This window comes from Salarias fasciatus, chromosome 23 (genome assembly GCF_902148845.1).
Source record: "Salarias fasciatus chromosome 23, fSalaFa1.1, whole genome shotgun sequence".
Lineage (NCBI taxonomy): Eukaryota > Metazoa > Chordata > Actinopteri > Blenniiformes > Blenniidae > Salarias > Salarias fasciatus.
Window position 1 is genome coordinate 16086061 of NC_043766.1, and position 18615 is coordinate 16104675.

The 18615-nt window shown below is 38.4% G+C and overlaps 1 protein-coding gene across 1 annotated transcript; it reads right to left on the reverse strand.

Annotated features, from left to right (window-relative positions):
- Positions 1-1748: 1748 nt before the first annotated feature.
- On the reverse strand, positions 1749-18602 carry LOC115382042 (atrial natriuretic peptide receptor 2-like). Its single transcript, XM_030083684.1, has 23 exons — positions 18558-18602; positions 17635-17725; positions 17264-17396; positions 16748-16871; positions 11660-11764; positions 10992-11094; positions 10606-10751; positions 10434-10506; positions 10049-10193; positions 9775-9861; positions 9529-9672; positions 8021-8142; positions 7699-7843; positions 7492-7540; positions 7300-7407; positions 6747-6866; positions 6551-6644; positions 6120-6207; positions 5259-5398; positions 4920-5072; positions 4449-4547; positions 3614-3705; positions 1749-2889 (listed from the first exon to the last, which is right to left on the reverse strand). Exons 1-23 carry the CDS (start codon positions 18600-18602, stop codon positions 2779-2781), a joined length of 2517 nt encoding a protein of 838 aa, XP_029939544.1. The 3' UTR covers positions 1749-2778.
- Positions 18603-18615: the final 13 nt, after the last annotated feature.

Here is an 18615-nt window from a genome sequence, read left to right on the forward strand (position 1 = left end):
TCTGGAACCGGGACCCTGGGATCAGAGTCTCTGCTGAACAATGAGATTGTATCCTCAAGCTTGTTCATACGTCTGCTATATGCACTCAGCACAAACTCCTACAATGCAAGATCCCACACAGGAGCCACTTCACTAATGTGCGAGATCAGCTAAGATTTATCCAGACAGAACTGCCTCCTGCAATCGATGCAAACTCTCACCGGTTGATCACACACACATGGTTTGGTCATGCCCCAAACTTACTGAATTTTGCTTTGCCATCTTTGATACTTTGGGAACGATCCTCTGTAGTTCACTGAACCTTGACCACCTCGTCTCTATTTTCGGATTGCTCAAGGCACTCGGCTGGTCCAAACCCTTGTAACACATACTAACTTTTACCACCATTTTCTGGAATAATTTGTCTCCACCTACAGAGACATTTTGTAGTAAATAAGTACAATATATTTACATAGCACCTGTAACAAGTAAAAAAAAAAAAAAGTGCTTTACAGTGGATACAATAAGACACAAAAACATTGTTAAATTAAAAAGATGTCATTATTTAATTGATGAAAGTTGTCATTTAGCCATTCTTTGATTTCTTACAGGCAACCTTTTAAGCAAGACAATTTTTGCAATACACAAACTGAATATCATCAGCATAAAGATAATATGAAATGGTGTTATAACGTCTTATGATTTGGCCAAGAGGGAATATATATAGCAGAAAGAGCATTGGACTGAGGACAGATTCCTGGGGTACTCCAACAGGGCAGGTCTGCTATACTGGACATCACTCAGTTTAGAACAACACTAAAAGTTCTGTCTGTTTATCATAATGTTGTGGTCTATCGAAGTAAGAGGAGAGATGCAGTACAACCCAGACTGTGTGCTCCCCAGAGTTAGCCTTCATCAGAATGTCTCTAGAGACTTTTACTAAAGCAGCCTTTATAGAATGCAGTTGGGAAAATCAGACTGAAAAATATCAATCACATTGGTGCTTGTCAGGGAGTTATTTAGTTACCTGGCACCTTTTTTCCCCTAAATTTTTGACATGAAAGGCAGTTTGGATATTGGTCTGTAGCTATTTGGCTGAGAGGGATCTCTGAGCCAGTATGTAGAGAGATATTGAACATTTCCACAACACAGGATCCAATGGAGTCAAGAGGTTAGTATGGAGGACATCAAGAGGACCTGAAATTGGTTTAATCCAGCCAAGTAGATCAGTGATGTGTTGTATAGGAGCAAAACGAGGACCAGGTATCAGAATTACAGAAGTTTCAGGCATTTTGAAGGCTTGATGGGAAAACAGCTGAGCTGATGGTAGCAACCTTATTTACAAAAAAGAGCAAAAACCCATTTGTCTCAGACTTAGTGCACACGGGGGCATAGGGAATATCAGGGGAGACAATCTTCCTGATGCGCTCAACAAGATATTAAGATTTTTCTTTTTGTAGCTATAAGATTAGCTAAGCATTTTGTTCTGGTGTCCTTCAGCATGTCATTAAGGAAATATATTGAAATAATGGTGAATATAATTCATTCCTCTTAATATATACACATCTCTTGTGATGTCTATTTTCTGATGTGATTTTTTTTTTTGTCTAACTGGAGATGATGGCAGGTGTACATATGTGCTTGCACTTCTTTGTAATACCATAACTGTATGAGGAAAAAAAGAGCATTTCAGTTAAATTTTATTGCATATTCAAACAATACAATAAACACTTATTGCACTACACAGTGAGCATTACTAAACACAGCTACAACACGACGGAGCCAATTCTTTCTCAACCAAATTGCTGTTCATGTGTTTGACATTTTCCATGCATGGACAAAGTATTTATCTCGTTAAAAACTGAGTACAAGATGATCTCTTACAATACTAAGCATGTTTTTGCACAACAACAATGGCAAAAATGATAAAAGTAGCAATACTTGTTCTTCTATGGCCTTGACACACATGATCTATATATAGTCAAAAAGTCTGAAATATAAGCAGTCACATTCCGAAAGTAGTATTGTTTATCAAAGTTGTAAAGACTTTACAGTGAATCAAAACCATTATATTGGGCCAGATGTACTTATTTTCAGGCAGTGAGAAACTATTATAGAATATTACAGGCTGCGTGAAAGAGAAAAATAATAGTCATATGTGAATACAGCTTCTTTATTTATTTTGAGTAAAAAAAAAAACATTGTGTGAATTAATTTGATTTTTGCTACTGTTTTGTTTACACTGAGCTGCATATTTTAAGTCTAAAATATTTTCTGGCATGGTACCAGATTTGATTTCAACACAAGGAATACACATTTCAGGTTTTTAGAAACCAAACCTTAATCCAAATCATTTGCCATTACAGTGTGCTACCTTTCTGTTCTATACGTTGATTTTATGTATGGTCTACACTTATATATAGCACTTTTCCTCTGCATTAGCAGACCCCAAAGCGCTTTACACTGCATTAGCACATCTACCCATTCACACTCACATTCACACACCAGTGGTGGCGGTACAAGTTAGATATTTGAGATCTTTTTCAATATACATTATAAATTTAAAAAAACAAAACATTGTCGTCATCATCATCATCATCATCATCATCATCATCATCATCATCATCAGGGACCGAGGTCGCCAGACAAAAACTGTGTTCTTTTTAATTAATTATTAAATTTACAGTCATTATATGATTTGAATTTCAAACACCTTACTACAGTATTTGCACAAAGCAGTTCACTTGAACACATATCAGCTCTACAAACATGCACTGAATTTTTTCCACAATTAAACTTCTAGTCACTAACTGGTACGGGGACGACTCTAGACTCAGATGCTCGGACCAGAGGGTCAGTGTGACCATTCTTTTTTGCTTCAAGCCACCATGTTGTCATATCGCCTTTGCCCTGTTGGGTTAGGAGAATTGGGAAGAATGAGCAGAGCAAAGGGTGAATCAAACAGAGAATCATATTGAGAATTAAATGTGACTTTGAATTAATACTGTAGTGCTTGCCTGACCCCCCCCCCCCCCCCCTCCCCCACACACACACACACACAAAAATTGGGCAGACAGCAAATCTCTCTATTTTTCCCTCTGTTTTCTTTTTTATTTTGTTTGTTTTTTCAGAGGTCTTTTCCAGACAGTTTATGGATTGATCTATTGAGTTTTGAAAGACACTAAGGTCGAGAATGCACCACTCAGAATTAATCGTGCCCTAATTTAGAATAATTTGAAAGGATTTGTGAATACATATCAGCACGCTTTGGTGATATGTGTTTTGAAACCAAATAAAACAGTAAAAGTCACTAACATAGCTAAGAATGAACTGAGGGCAATGCCACTGTCGGGCTTGTTACGCCATCCTCTTGTGAAGCAGAAAAAAACCTGCAGAAATCCTAAGTTTTGTTGTAATTTCTTTATTTTTAATAAATGATCTTCAGCCATAGGTAGAAAAAAAACCCAATAGGTCTGAACGCCCTTATTTTCATAAACAGATCTTTTGATGGACTTCCTCAAAAAAGTTGCTCATGAGATTTTTTTTTTCTTTCTTCTCTTTATTAATTAAATTAAAAGTCAACCTGTGTTTTACTAAATACAAATTGTGCCACACATGAATGCTTATGATTTACCTTCACATTCAGGGTTCCTCTGCAGGTCAGTATGTAACCTTTAAGGGTGTGAAGTAAATCCGCTGTTGCACCGCTCACCTGGATCTTCAAGGCTGTGGTAAAGACAGGGATGTCTGCGTCATACCGTGCTGGAGACAAAACCTGCTGTTTGATGAGTCAACTGAACTTCAATGTTGAAGACATAATCTTGATATTTCTTATTGGTCTCATAATATTAGGATATTTCATAAAGAAGACTGAAAGCTTATTACTGCATTGCGACAGAGGGTAATTCCTGTGTATACACCATATCTGTACTCATTTGGTAAACATCCCTTTAATATATCATCTTTGTAATGACAATATTTTAATGACTATGGCTGACAATACTTCACATTAAAGACAATATTTCATATTTTTACCTTAAGATCTATTAAGCTTAACACAATGTCACTGACATGTTGGTATAAAGCAATCAATGCCAAAGAAAAAAGTGTTGTTTTTCTGCAAGCGAATGTTGAAATTGGAAAACATGACATGTTTTCTTTTTTTACACATTATGACTATTATGATTATTGTACCGATATTGTGTATCACAGGTATGGTGATGTGTGAGGAAACAGTTTCTTGCATGTGTTAATAGTTATCTTGAGTAATGTAATGAATTTAAAAAACAAAACAAAAACATTGAGTTTTGCAGCCACTGACGTAAAGATGTTTTGTACTGTAGTAAAATTTCTTGATACTTGTCAAACCACAGCATTAAGAGGAAGCTTTTCACTCAATACATTGATCTTTAAGTGAAACATTAAATCTAATGTTTGCGTTAAACATCTCTCTTTTCCACTTTCATTACCTTCACTTGTTGATTCCATGCGTGACGCTGTGTTGACCGTGTCCCCAAACAGGCAATAGCGTGGCATTTTAGTGCCAACCACACCAGCTACTACAGGCCCTGGGTAGAAACATAAAGTTTTACAGTTTTTGACATAATTGCATGTTGTTTTTTTCCCAGAGAGTAGTAATGATAATGTGTTGCTCAATGAAATCATGACAAATTTTGATTAAATTATATATATTTTTCATTATCTTACTTTTTAAATATCTATTTTTATTTTAATTCTTTAATGCTCATGTTAGGGAAAGCCGTCTACTAAGGACTGTGATACCTTCGCCCTTCGATGGATCACTACCATATACGAGGTACTTGTAATAGTTTAAATTCTTGTAATCCACTGCACATTTACAGTTCACACTACATGTAGCTCATCTTTAATATCTCAGAGTGCTGTATAGTTATAAAGATGCAGCCTTTGTGTCCTTGTACCTGAGTGGATGCCAGCACGGATCTTCAGCTGAGTGTTGGGCTTGTGTGGAATCTTAAAAGCATGGCAGACACTCACAAGATCCAAAGCCATGCTGGCAATCTCTCCTGCATGATTGATGCCATTTTCTTGAGGGACCCCTGAGACCACCATGTCTGTTCAAAAGAAACCATAGAACCACAGGCAGAGCAATGTCAAGCATCAAACCTTGTTCATTCATAATAGTGTAAAAAAAGAATGACAAAGGTGAAATTCAAAATGTTTTGTTTACATCTCAAGTATATGCTATGCTCGAGTAAAACTATGCACTACACTGAATTGTGCAATGTATTCTTACGTACAAGCATCGCCTATTGTCTCCACCTTGTAGACATCATAGTTATCAATAATGTCATCGAAGGTGGTGTAAAGCTGGTTGAGGAAGTCTACGACCTGGTGAGGTGTGCTGGCACCAGACAGTTGAGTAAAGCCAACAATGTCACTGTCAGAACAGAGAAACACTGTGTTAGCCATCTCTGGTTAGTCTCCCAGTGTACACTGAGATAAACAAGTTCACAAAGGAAGAGGGAACTACATGTGACAGCAGACACAGAGCACGTCAGACCTAATCTATATTTAACCCTCAAAATGAATCCCATTTCTGAGACACCATCTACGCTACTATTTACTTACTTTTAACATAGTAACTTTGAGCTCAGATGCCTTTTTAAATCCTATGAGATTACCTTCATTCATTCAAAACACATGTACACACTCACTAACATATGCATGCACAAACGTGCAAGCACATCAAGCACATGCGCACACACACACACGCACACACACGCACGTTCTCGTATTTCTATCCTTGTTGGGGCCAAATGTCCCCACAAGGATAGCAAAACGTGGAACGACGTGCCTTGTGGGGACCTTTTTCCAGTCCTAAGTAGGAGAAACAGTGTTTTCTTGACCATGTTGTTGTTACTGAAAAAAGTAAAAGTGCAAAAACATTTCTTTAGGGTTAGGCTTTATTGTGGTGTGGGTTAGGGTTAGGGTAAGGGTCAGGGTTAGGGGCTAGACATGAATGGGAGTCAATGGACGGTCCCCACAAGGATAGAAATACAAGACTGCGCGCACGCACACACACACACACACACACACACACACACACACACACACACACACACACACACACACACACACACACACACACACACACACACCTGAAGTAGACTGTGGCATTGGTGAAACTCTGAGCTTCTGCTGTTTGTCCTTGACGAAGGTCATCAGCCACCGGCTTTGGTAACATGCCTGCAAATGAATTTCATGTCTTTTGGACATTCAGTTTTACTTCCATTCCACTAGATGGCAGTGATTACATTGACCTGCATTTCAATGATGGTACATCTTTAGAGTTTATGTGTTTATACAGGAAATCGTTATAGTTATTTACTGTCAATAAACAACTCATGCATGCACACGTTTTTTAATTTACATGTACTCTTAAGTTATAGCCGACTGTTAACAACAATTTACAATATGCATTATACACACAGTCCTGTCTATGTTTAGCATCAATGGCATGTCAATAGTATACAATAAAGTAATTTTACGAAGAGCTTTATTTCTCTCTCCTCATCGGTTTGTGGCTTACTGTACAGCAGTCGATCTGTCTTCTGTTTCTCCTGCAACAGGTCCTGTGTTCTTTCTGCAACTATGGCCTCCAGGTGCTTGCTGTACTTTTCCATCTGCAATTAAACAACATTGTGTCTGAAAAGAAATGTGGATGACACAAACAGCCCTGCATTGTTTATGTATGTTGATTTTGTCGAATTCGAGTGAATTATTACCAGGTTCATCATCATGTCCACAGGGCTGACTTTGAGTGGGTTCATCTTTTCAAGAGACTTTTTCACCTGCTCAAATGTGGGTCTCATTGTAGTGTTGTGGCACCAGCATTTTTTTATAAGCTGTTCAACATTTTCAGACAAAACAAAGAGAAATAAAAGGTAAATGGAGTTAAGTTAAATAGCACTTTTCCACTGCTTGAGCAGTCCCTACAGCTCTTCACATTTTTAATCACATTCACATGACAGGGGAGATGCAATCATGCCAAGTCCTCAGTCCATCCTCTGGGAGCAAAGTGGGGTTCAGTGTCTTGATCAAGGACTCTAAGACATGTGGATGATAAAGAACAAAGCATGCAAAGCTCCGATCGAGGGACGACCCACTCTATAAACTGAGCCACAGCGGCCCCCAAATACCATATGTCTATGCAGCACACTGTTTAAAGAATTTTAAAAATGAATAGGTGTTTGTTCTGTTCAACGTGAACCAATTAAAATCAATCAAATTTGTCCACATAAATTTATGGACAAAGCAATAATTAAAGCTGCGACAAACCTCACAATAGTCTCCCTGATTGGGACAGTCCGTGTCAGCCTTTCCTGCCTTGATTTCGGGGAGAGGAGGACGCCATGTGATGTCCATTCTGACTCCTTCAGCCTGGTCCTGTTTGAGAGCACTACCGGTTACAAAGCACCGATCAAAAGCAAGCAGAAGGTTGTAATCTATGGAGCCGGTTGTCAAACTCACTGAAATGAGGTCACAGCGAGTTGCGATCTCAACCAAGATCATGGAGAAGCTGAGGGAAAAAAAGGTTGCAATGAGACATAGCTTGATGTTCATCATCAATAGAAACAATACAAACATTTATTATTCTGCTTCACCACTTAGTCTAAACATTCGACGAACAAATGAAATCCTTCAATCAAAGCTACATGCTAAATGGCTCAAACAGACCTGTAAACATCAGCTGCTGGTGTCATGCTTGAACTGCTTCCCAGCACGACCTCGGGTGCACAGTATATGAGGTTTAGATCCCCACAGTTGAATCCATTACTGAAGGCTTCAAAGTCCTCTTCTCTGTATGCTGTCAGTCCGTAATCTAAGTCCGAACGCAGAGAAATGTAGAGTACAGAACAGCAGAACAATGTTTTACACTTTGCATTGTGATATTACCACTGAGTTGGTTGTATTTCAGCAGTGTTATGATTTGCAATGTGTCAAACTGTTCTCCACCCTCTGGAGTGTTGCACAGTGAATCTGTGTGATATTTTGATACCTGAGATTTTGCACACCCAGCGGTCATCAACTACACAGTTTCTGGAGTGAAGTCTCCCGTGAAACATCTTGTGTTGATGGAGGTAGGACATCCCACGGGTGATGTCAGTTGCAAAAGACAGCCTGTATGAGCAAAGGCGTTATTGTCCATGTGTTCTACACTTTTATTCTCCGAACTGCACAACTGTAACTGTTGGAGTATGATGAGTGGAATTCTCTTTCAGCAGATATAATGAAGCGTGTGTTGAGCCGCATTTTGTAATAACGGTGCATTTTGTAATAAATGCCCAAAATGTAATAATTTTGTCGTTTCATTTTGAAATAAATTGCCGCATTTTGCAATAAACTGCCCCAACGCATTTTGTAATAAAATAAAGTTTTGCCGCATTATGTAATAAATTATTACATTTTGAGAAGGTGCTGTTTCCCCCAAAGAGGTGACATTCCATGTCCCTAGACATAGGGACATAGTTTCGATAAAGGTAAAACGATACATTGAAAGGGAAACTGGGTTACGGAAGCATGCTTGGTTTATTAGGCTACACTGTAGAAAGTATTGCTACTGAGATGCAATTTTTTTCCCACAACACGGCTCAAAGGCAGTGCTATGGCTATCTCAAGCTTCCTGTAACCTTCCAAGTCACTCTTGTCTAAGTTTATTGTTTGATGAACAATAAAAAGAGGTATTATTACATAATGCACCATGCTATTACATTTTGAAGACAATTAAAAAGTTGCAAGTGCATTTTGTAATAATCTTCTCAAAATGTAATAACTTATTACAAAATGCGTTGGGGCAGTTTATTACAAAATGCGGTTTTATTACAAAATGAAATGACAAAATGATTACATTTCGGGCATTTATTACAAAATGCACCGTTATTATGAAATGCTGCTTAACAAGCGTGCCAGAAACCTCAGTTCACACTTTGTTCACTTTCGCACCCAGCTCAGGTGCTCCTGTTATGATCAGCTATTTAACCGAGCAAATTCTAAAAATGTCCCACAAAGGTAGAGAAGCTTCATTTAACCTGGATTGTCACTAGGGGTGTATTAGGCCAAAACAAACTGTCAAACAAACATAAAATAGTGCTGTTTAAATTTTGTTTTTTAAATCTTAAAAAATTGATTTTCCAAAAAACTTAACGGTGCAAATATAGCTTAAATTTACTCATTTACCTTTTCATCTTTGTTATTTTTGATTTTTTTGTTGTTGCTGTTGTTGTTTTGTTTTGTTTTAGTACAACAAATTAAAGAAATTAACCAGTCTTTGACATTAACCACAAGGCATGTGTATAAATAGTGCATCTTAAGAGTAATACCTTTACTAACAACAGTAACAACAGGTCCTTTGGCAATATTGTTATTGTTTATCAGCAAAACAAGTGATTCCCAACCTTGGATCATGATGATGATCATCAAAATAAGAGTTGCAAAAGAAAAATGTTTGAAAGTCTCTGAACTTGCAAGTAAAGATGTAACAATGAATAGACGGTGATGTCTTCCCACCTGAAGCCCCAGTTGATGGGTATGTCGTCATTTAGCAGGACATCCGACAGACTTCCTTTAGGGCAGTGCTCTGTGATGATGGTCACAAATGGAACCTCAATGGAACCCCCAATAAACTTGCATAGATTTGGGTGGTCCAGTTGCCTGGCCACAATGAAAGAAAATCATCACTTGCAGGAGATTGTTTTGAAAGGGCAATGCAAGTCCATTAGTTTGGAGGAGAGGAAAGAAAGTGTGTTTGCTCACCTAACTTCTTTCACCTCCTTTCTGATGGCTTTGGACAGAGTGAAATGTTTCTTATGAATGTGCTTCACTGCAACTGTCCTCCCATCGCTGCAAAACAGTGAAGCAAACACCCCAAAGAAATAAGAATTATGAAACTGATCTAGTTAATATTTTTTTTTAAATTTCTAATAATATTACAGATAATGTCCTGGAGTCAAAACTATACATTTCTCTGTGTGTTGAGTCAAACCTTCCATGTAATGTATTTATTGAAACTGACAACAGATTTCCTCACTATATGCCTGGCTGTATGCAGCCTTGCTTGAAGGAAGTGTTGACGCCTGTGAACACGGTCACATTGGTGGCTCGGCTGATGCAGGAGTTGCTCTTGGTAGGTTGCAGACTTGTCATGCTGTCATGGCCCCTGTAGCCTAATCTACCTGCAGACAAAACAGTTGAATACTTCAGTCAGGCACAGCATCAACTTATTGACAACTTGGAGACATTTTTTTGCAGTTGTAATATGGATGGTAAGTACACAAATGATCCTATGCTAATTTACACACACACACACACACACACACACACACACACACACACACACACACACACACACACATGCACACTGCTTTCAGTGGAAACACATTCATATTACTGAGTTGTAGTTTTTATCATCCTACCAAATATTATGTTCGTGTAGTTGATGATCCAGCTTTCGTCCCAAAACATCTTCTGTTTCTGGTACTGAAGCCACTACAGGAGGGAAGAGAGGAGAAAATCAATGCATGATTCACCATGGCCTGTATGAGATTCACAGATGTGTGTGTTTCCATGTGTGTTTCGAAGACTGACCACCATTGTTAGAATGAAGCCACTGCTAAACAGGGTGACTGGAAGTCCAATGGCCACCTTGATACCGATGGACATGGGGCAGATGCCACAGTCTGCAGGGCAGTTGAGACACGTCTCCTCTAGCTCACAGACATCATCCCCACACACTGAAACGCAATCAAGCATTTCTTAATTTTTGGTCCAAATATATATATATATATATATATATATATATATATATAAAATATTTATTTATTTATTTATGATTATGTGTGTGTGTGTGTGTGTGTGTGTGAACCAGGTCATTAAAATGGTAATAACCCCCAATAAATAGGTCTATATTTTTCATATAACCTTTTTTTCTATCATTTTTACATGATCTTTAACATAAGTCTCAGCAGACTGACCTTGAGCACTAACAACGAGCACTTTGGACTCCAGCGCTGCATGCATCTGTCCTACTTTGATATGAGCAATGACTGAAGTGGGTCCCACATGGATCAAAACCACCTTCAAAGATATAAAACCGTGAAAAAACAATTAAAAGTTTTAAAATGGAGGAACTAGTTCCTGGTCAGTTTAATTCTTATTTGACAATAGTTTTTTTTTTTCAACTTAATGAAACTTAACAAAATGAACACAAATAATCACACCTGCAAAATAAGTAAAAAGCATCATGTAACATTATTTTCAAAGAAAAGTTCAGTTCCATTAAAGAAAATAACACAATTTACAAACAAACATTGTCTGAAAGAAAAAAATGAGGAGCCACTATCCAACACCCTGAGCCTTGCTCAAGGGCCCACAATGAGAGTGATTTGTTTGGGGACAATACTTTTCATTTTCCCCACCAATATTTTTGTTCAGTCCAGAAATTTTATACAGTGAAATTCCAGTGAGATATATATATACAAGATGATCATTTTCTGAAATTCACTTTCACAAAAATAATACTTTATAAAATTAAAAAACTGAAGTTGCGTGTGTGTAAAAGAATTACATGAGAAAGGCCACGAATCTCCTACACATGTAAAAAAATAAGAGTTTTTTAACAGTGCTGCTGGAATCGACTCACCTTTGAGGTCCAGTACTTTTGGGTCATCTTCCCAGCTTTGGATACTGTGTGGGTCACTATTTTACCATCATCAGGGATCCATGGGCCACATATTTGACCTTGTTTCTTTGAAGAGATAGCAAAATCATGATGAAACAATGTTCAGATACTCTCAAGCTGAAGTGTTGAACCTACCGTGAAAGCTGGCACTGAAACCAAAATGAAAGTGCTTCTTAAGGTTTATGAATCACCTTGAATTTTCACCCATAACTGACTCTACACAAATGTTGGTTGAACTGTCAATGTAAAGCAGTCTGCTGGTTAATTTTGTCATTTCATAATTGAATAATGCAACTTAACCACTTCTAATTCAACCATCAACTAAATGGGAGTCTACATGTGAAACAATGGGTATTCATTGGGGCAATTTAAATTAACTTTGCAAGCTTCAAACTAAGTAACACAATATATAAATTTATGAAAACAAATTTGAAATGTTGAAAAATGACAAAACAGTTTTCATTTCTGAGATTTTGCTTTATTCTTCTGTCTCAAATCTAACTGTAGGGTAAAAGGTAAAAAAAACATTTGTAGTCTTTTTGGCAATAAGTCTTATTCACTTAGCGAATCTACTTTTAAGTTGTTTTTGTTGTTCTTTGTTATTAGTGGCAAATTTGGAAGAGACAGATAGATTTTGGGTGAGCAGCACAGCTGAGAAAGTGGAGTGGAAAATGCATATGATCCAGGTACCAGGTAGTTCATCTGCATATCACTGTTATAGAATTTTGAAAATACATCAATCATACAATCAAGAAAACCATGGCGATCAGCAGAATAAGTTGTTTGGCCGATAATATGAATTTAATTGTTTATTTTTAATGAACACAACCCAAATGTGGTCACTGCTCATCACGAAGGCCTTTCAAGGCTGAAAGATTTACTGCCTGTTGCATAAATTAAAGACTACATCTATACAAATGCAGTCTTCATAATACTGCCAAAAGTACTGCTACAACAAGAGAAACAACACCAAACAACGCATTTCAAGGATTCTTGTTTGTCACATGTTAGATGTTGCATGTAACGGTACGCACATTCCATATTCGAGGTCCGGTTGACACCAAAACAGTTAAAGCATTTTTTTTACGAGTAGTTGCTTTCATATCTGAAAATACCAGAATACTAACAGTCCTACAATGCAAAAAGCCTAAAGATAGAGGAATTCATTTTAGGGCATGGAAGGTGAAGCAGTTTCTCTGACTTTCTTTTGTGTCTTGATTGGTCCCTCTGGAGCACACCTGACCGTGCTGCCGAAATGTTAAGTAGGACAACTTTCGGTCAAGAAGCAGCTGAGAGATACCGGATAAAAACATATAGAGATTTGGGAGTTTTTGGTTACAATGATAAATCACAAGATGTACTGCCTTATTAAGAGACTATTGGGCTCATTCTATTCCTTCATTAAAAAAGGACGACTTTACAAAGCAACTGCATTTCGAAAGACGTCAGAAAGACAGAGAAAGCTAATTATTTATTTTTATGTCCAAAACTGCAGTTTGAACATTTTTATGACTACAGGACCCTCTACATCCTACTGGAATTTATTCCAACAAAAACAAAAAAAGGTTGAGTAAAGTATCTGGGTTTACAACGAATGTTGAGGACAGCATCAAGCCTGCAATGTTCCAATCGAAAGACATCAGCTCTACCAACTGAACCAAGGCCTCACCTGCAATGACTTGAAATGACTTGAAATGACATGAAATGTGAAACTTTTTAGTTTTTAAGACAGTCAGGTCTGTAAGCAGACTGTGTGCATGTATTTAAACAACTGCTAATATAACTGTGGTTTGCTGTGAGAGATAATGATGTGCTGAACCTTGTGTGTGAAGTGTTGTAAAGATAAGAGAAGATACATTTTTATTGTCATTGAACAGTCGCACTGTTGAACGAGAGAACAAGGAAATCCGCCCCTCGTGAGCAAAAAAAAAAAAAAAAAAACGGACATGCATTTGTAAAAGATGAGCATGCAGTTAAGCCAACCCACCAAATAGGTCAGATGTGCCACACATGCTTAGCAAGCAACTATAACAAAAATAAACATTATGTGAAATCATGTCCAGTTAAAATCAGCAGTAAAGTGACCCAGTGTAAAACACAAAATGAGCAATCAGGTTCAGAGAATAGTTATTGTAGCATCTTTAATGGTCGCTGCAGGATTGGATTTTATTGGTGTGCATTGATTAAGCATTCGTAATTACGAAAACTGTAGTGCATAATCTCAGTGCCCTGAAACCTCTGCCAGACGGCAGCAGTTCAGCAGGCACTAGAGGCCTCCTAACTGGAGGGGAGAGGGTGACCAGTGATTCTTTCTTCCGTGTTATTAGATCTGTACTGGAGATCCACACCAATGTGTGCATCCAGAAACTTGAAGCTGGCCACTCTCTCCATATCTTCCCCACCGATACAGATGGGTCGCAGGTCAGACTTCCTCCTCCTGAAGTCAAAAATTAGTTCTATGATTTGAGAGGTTGTGAGAACCAAGATGTTGGCCTCACACCACTCCAGCAGCCTCTGAATCTCGTCCCTGGATGCATTTAGTCAGATGGGACCGACCACTGTGGTGTGGTCAGTGAACTTGGTGATGGTATTATCTGGGCAGGCACTGACAGCCGTGTGCACAGAGTGCTGATCCAGGTGGAAGATGGTAGTGTGGAGTGAGAAGACAATAGTGTCTTCTGCTGATCTGTTAGTTCTCCGTGCAAACTGCAGTGGATTCAGTATGTTTGGGAGGTAGGATATGATGTGACGTTGAGCCAGTTTCTGGAAACACTTCACTAGAACAGGTGACAGTGACTGGTTGAGGGTCATCAAGGTTGGTGGTCTATTTGAGTGATGGGACAATCGTAGCCGACTTCAGTCAAGGTGGGATGATGGCCGGGGACAGTGACTTGAGCTGTTCTGTGAAAACTCTGAGGATGCTCCCGTTCACTCCCTCAGGTCCGAGGGCCTTCCAGTGGTCCACTGCCCTCAGTGCGCCCCTAACCTCCAGCTCCGGCACCTTGATCCTGGACCTGCTGCCATCTGGTGTCCGAGCTGCATCCTCGGATCCTTCCTCCTCAAAGCAAGCAAAGAAGTGCTGCTGCTGCTCAGTGCAGTGTGGCTCTTAGTGTCAGCGGTGAATGTATGAGCTGCCCGTAATGAATCAGGTTAATGTGCTGTACGTTGTATTTAGGTTGGTCGTAGTGGAGGCCTTTCGAGATATGTAATCGCTTTAGAGCCACTGCAGTAGACCAGTTACAGAAAGCTCATCAAACAGGGGTTCTTGCATCATGTTCGACCTGAGAGCTGCCTGTTTCTCGTCAGCACAATTTTAACAACAGGTGACAAAACAGTTTTTTCAAAGCAGTTAAGAGCATCGTCCAATCAGAAATTGTAAGGCGACTTGAATTAAAGCTGGGAGAACCATCTAAAGAAAAGATAAGAAGAAAAGTTTGTTGTCAGGACGTAAGTTTTCAGTTTGATATGTATAGGATGATCGAAAAAAAATCTATTAATCAATAATTCCACTAGATATAAAAACATTCCTATGAATACTGTAGTTCACTTGAAAAGATTAGATATACAAAAAGCAAAAAATATCCTTCAAAAGGAGTCAACTCAGGCCTCTGCATAATCTAACATAAAAAATATCAAACTACTGTACATTTAAAGAGGACTACAAAAAAAACCTTTACTTTACAAACTGACAAATTGAAAACAATTCTGCCACAGACAATTGCAGTGAAATTACTCATTGCTTAATATTAAAAAAAAATAACTTTTCACTAGAAACACAATATCACACTCTTGATAGATGTATTTTAAAGAAAAAAAAATGAATGTGTCAAAATTGAAAAGTTTTTCAAAAAAACTTTTTAAAATTTGCAACTTACTTGAACAACTGCAGTGCAGGCCCATGAGCCAAGTCTTCTTTCTCTGCTGATGTGGGATGTACCACCAATTTCGAAATATTGACCATTTGAGTATTCAGCTCCATATTGGCTCTGCCTATAATGCAACTTTTAAGTATTGTTGTTCATACCAAGTGTATTATATTTTTATTTTATATATTTTCTTGAGCAACAACTCAAAATAACAGAACACAGACTGACTTTCACATAACTTAAAGGTATAATGGACGATGTTTTAGCCAATGAATTGCGTGATGCGAATCTCAACCTCCAACACGTCAATCACGCTGGAGAAATGCTTGCATAACGCCGTCAAGTGCGCTCGTAGCAGCAGTAGAGCAGGTAGGATGGTCTGGCGAATGCGCGTTTTTCAAAAAGCGAGTAACAGACGTTTGGCTTCGACTTTTTCGATAAAATCATCCACTATACCTTTAAGTATTTAAAAAAGAAAAGAAAAAGAAAGTCATGATCACTGTCTGCAACAGTTTGCTTAATAGTGAAAAGATGAGACTCTGTTCCTTCTCCCCCAAAAATGGTTCCACTCAGTTCAGAACACTGAAACAGCCGTCAATAAAATTGAATTCATTAAAGAACTGCATTCAGTGTTGGCATTCAACACCTCAAATTTAACCATGATGCAATGTTGATCCACAATTTTGTCAGAAGCTGTTCTCAAACTCTAAATTAATGAAGTGATCTGTGTTGAAAAAAAAAAAAAAAAAAAGCAACTGCTTTTTTAGCATGGCAGTTGTCATGTTATCACTTGTCAGCCCTAACACTGTGATCAACTGGGTAGGACATCCCTCAGCTGCCAAAACAGCCCTTACCAGTCAGACGTGTACTTAACTGGACCTATGAAGGTGTGTTGTGGTATCTGGTCCAAATATTTTAGCAATTTTTTCTCATGGGGCCATGACAGAGTGGCCTTTGCCAGCGTCATCAAGTCCGTACGTTTGAGGACAAAATGTTCAGTTGCTGCTTGATGCTGCTTACCCACACAGGCTTCAAGAAAAGTGGACAATCAGCGCTGTCCACTTCACCTGTCAGCGGCCATTGCATTATGGTTTACAAATGCATGATAAGGAAAAGGTGTGCAGTGTATGGACTGTGCTTCCTCGGGTGAACACAGTTGTGTAAAATCTAAAGAGCAACCCACCATGAGGCCCAGAGGACAGGAGTGGATGTTGGCGTGATACACACAGCAGTTCATTTCGTTGGCGTTGTTCCAGTTTGATGGGCACTCATGTTCGTGACAGAATCTCTTTGCCTCTGAGGCTTCGCTGAAAGTGAAGGTTAATGAAGAGACAACCAAGTTAATTAGCATAAGACCCCGTGTTGCTTTTCCCATTGTGTTAAAGCTCACACAAAACTGACACTTCGGTGTCCCTCTCCAACAGCAAAGCTGGAAAGCAAGCTTGAGTTTCAATTCAGATGTCAGTTCTTTATTTATTAAATTAAACATTAAAACTTTTATAAACTGATTTAGTTTTCATGTAAATTTCATTTAGTTTTTGTAAACTTGTACACATTTTACACGGAAATTTTTTTTTTACATTTGTGTAGCTTTTCAACAGTTACATCAATGACTTTCTTATCTGTGTGTTTCTGTATCTTCATCTTCATCTGCATGTCATTTTATTGGTATGACAGGATGTTTAGGTAACACCCTCACCTGAACTGGAAAATCTTGTTCCGGACAGCATAGTCATAGAAGGAATCTGACGCAGTGACTGTGTACGAGACATTAAAGTCTTCTCCATTGGTTATTTTTTCTGGAGGACGTTGCACCCAGGCCATCTCCAGACCTTTGACAACACACAGGTACAACACCTCAGCATGTTACTCTGAAATGACTGGCTAAAGCCACAGTGCGAACATCTAGATATATGCTCTCAATTCTGCCTACTTCCTTTCCAGCTGAAGAAGGAAGACGATCAGATTTTCCAGTAAATCAATCAGAAATATTGCTGGAAAAAGCTGAAGACCACACATCAGCAACCAGACAAATACTCAAAAAGCAACAACAGCAAAAACAACCCTTACCTCCACAGCTGATCATGTTGGAATCATTGGGATTGCTGATTGGCCAACAGTCATACTCAGTATTGCGAAGATCATGCCAACAATTTGCTCCCTGCAGAAAGGCAAACAGATTTTTGTTATTCTTTACAATATACACGAGAAGCCTAAGGTTGATGCACTGGTTTGTCTCTGATTCAGAGTTGTTGTGTACAGAAGGAAAACACAACAACACTGAACAACGATCAGCTGATCACAGCACTTCAAGACATTCCTTGACTTTTATTATTTCCTTCACTTTTTAGTCCAAACATCGCAAGTACTGAGCAGACAGAGTCAATCTATGTTCTGAATACGTGCACAGTACATTCTGAAATTACTTCATGAGTAATCGAGTAAGCAAGTGAATATTTACCAAATGATTGATTACAAAGTGATTCTTTGTGGCAGTCCTGCATGAATGAATGTAACCAACCAACTACAGCTGTAAAATGTTGGCCAAACATTCGGCAACCAGCAATTTTTATGTAGCAGTGCATCTGCTTTGCATTAAGAATCTCAAACTCCCGAGACAGATTTAAACTGCATACTTTTGCTTGACTACACAGTAGAAATCAAGCATTTCCCTCTTGCACAGCAAGTGAGTAATGCAGCAGTACACATTGAAAAAGCACAGGAGGAAGACTTAATGCCCACAGCAACAAATGTTTCTGACAAGACAACAAAGGCAAGGCCTTTCCTCAACTATTCAAGAATATATGATTATTATAAAATCACTGGTACAGTTGTTTTTAAATCCCTCTTCCATGCATTCAACACCTTGCCCTCATTTTGGTGTATTTCTATCTATAATTCATTCTGCAGCATATTTAGACATAAAATTGTCTTTTGTCATGAGAATTAAAATCTAATAAATTTTCAAGTCTTTCTTAACGTGAGACACTCACCAACAGGAAACACAGACAGAGAGATGTCGCTATCCGGAGAGCCATGACGACTGCAGCT

Bases quoted from the DNA above. Each gene is read 5' to 3' on its own strand.
- LOC115382042 (XM_030083684.1), bottom strand. From the start codon at position 18,602: ATGGCTCTCCGGATAGCGACATCTCTCTGTCTGTGTTTCCTGTTG. The intron at 10,507-10,605 runs GTCAGTCTTCGA...TCCCTCCTGTAG, and splicing joins GCTTCATTCTAACAATGGTG to TGGCTTCAGTACCAGAAACA. The intron at 9,862-10,048 runs GTGAGGAAATCT...ACTGTTTTGCAG, and splicing joins TGCATACAGCCAGGCATATA to CGATGGGAGGACAGTTGCAG.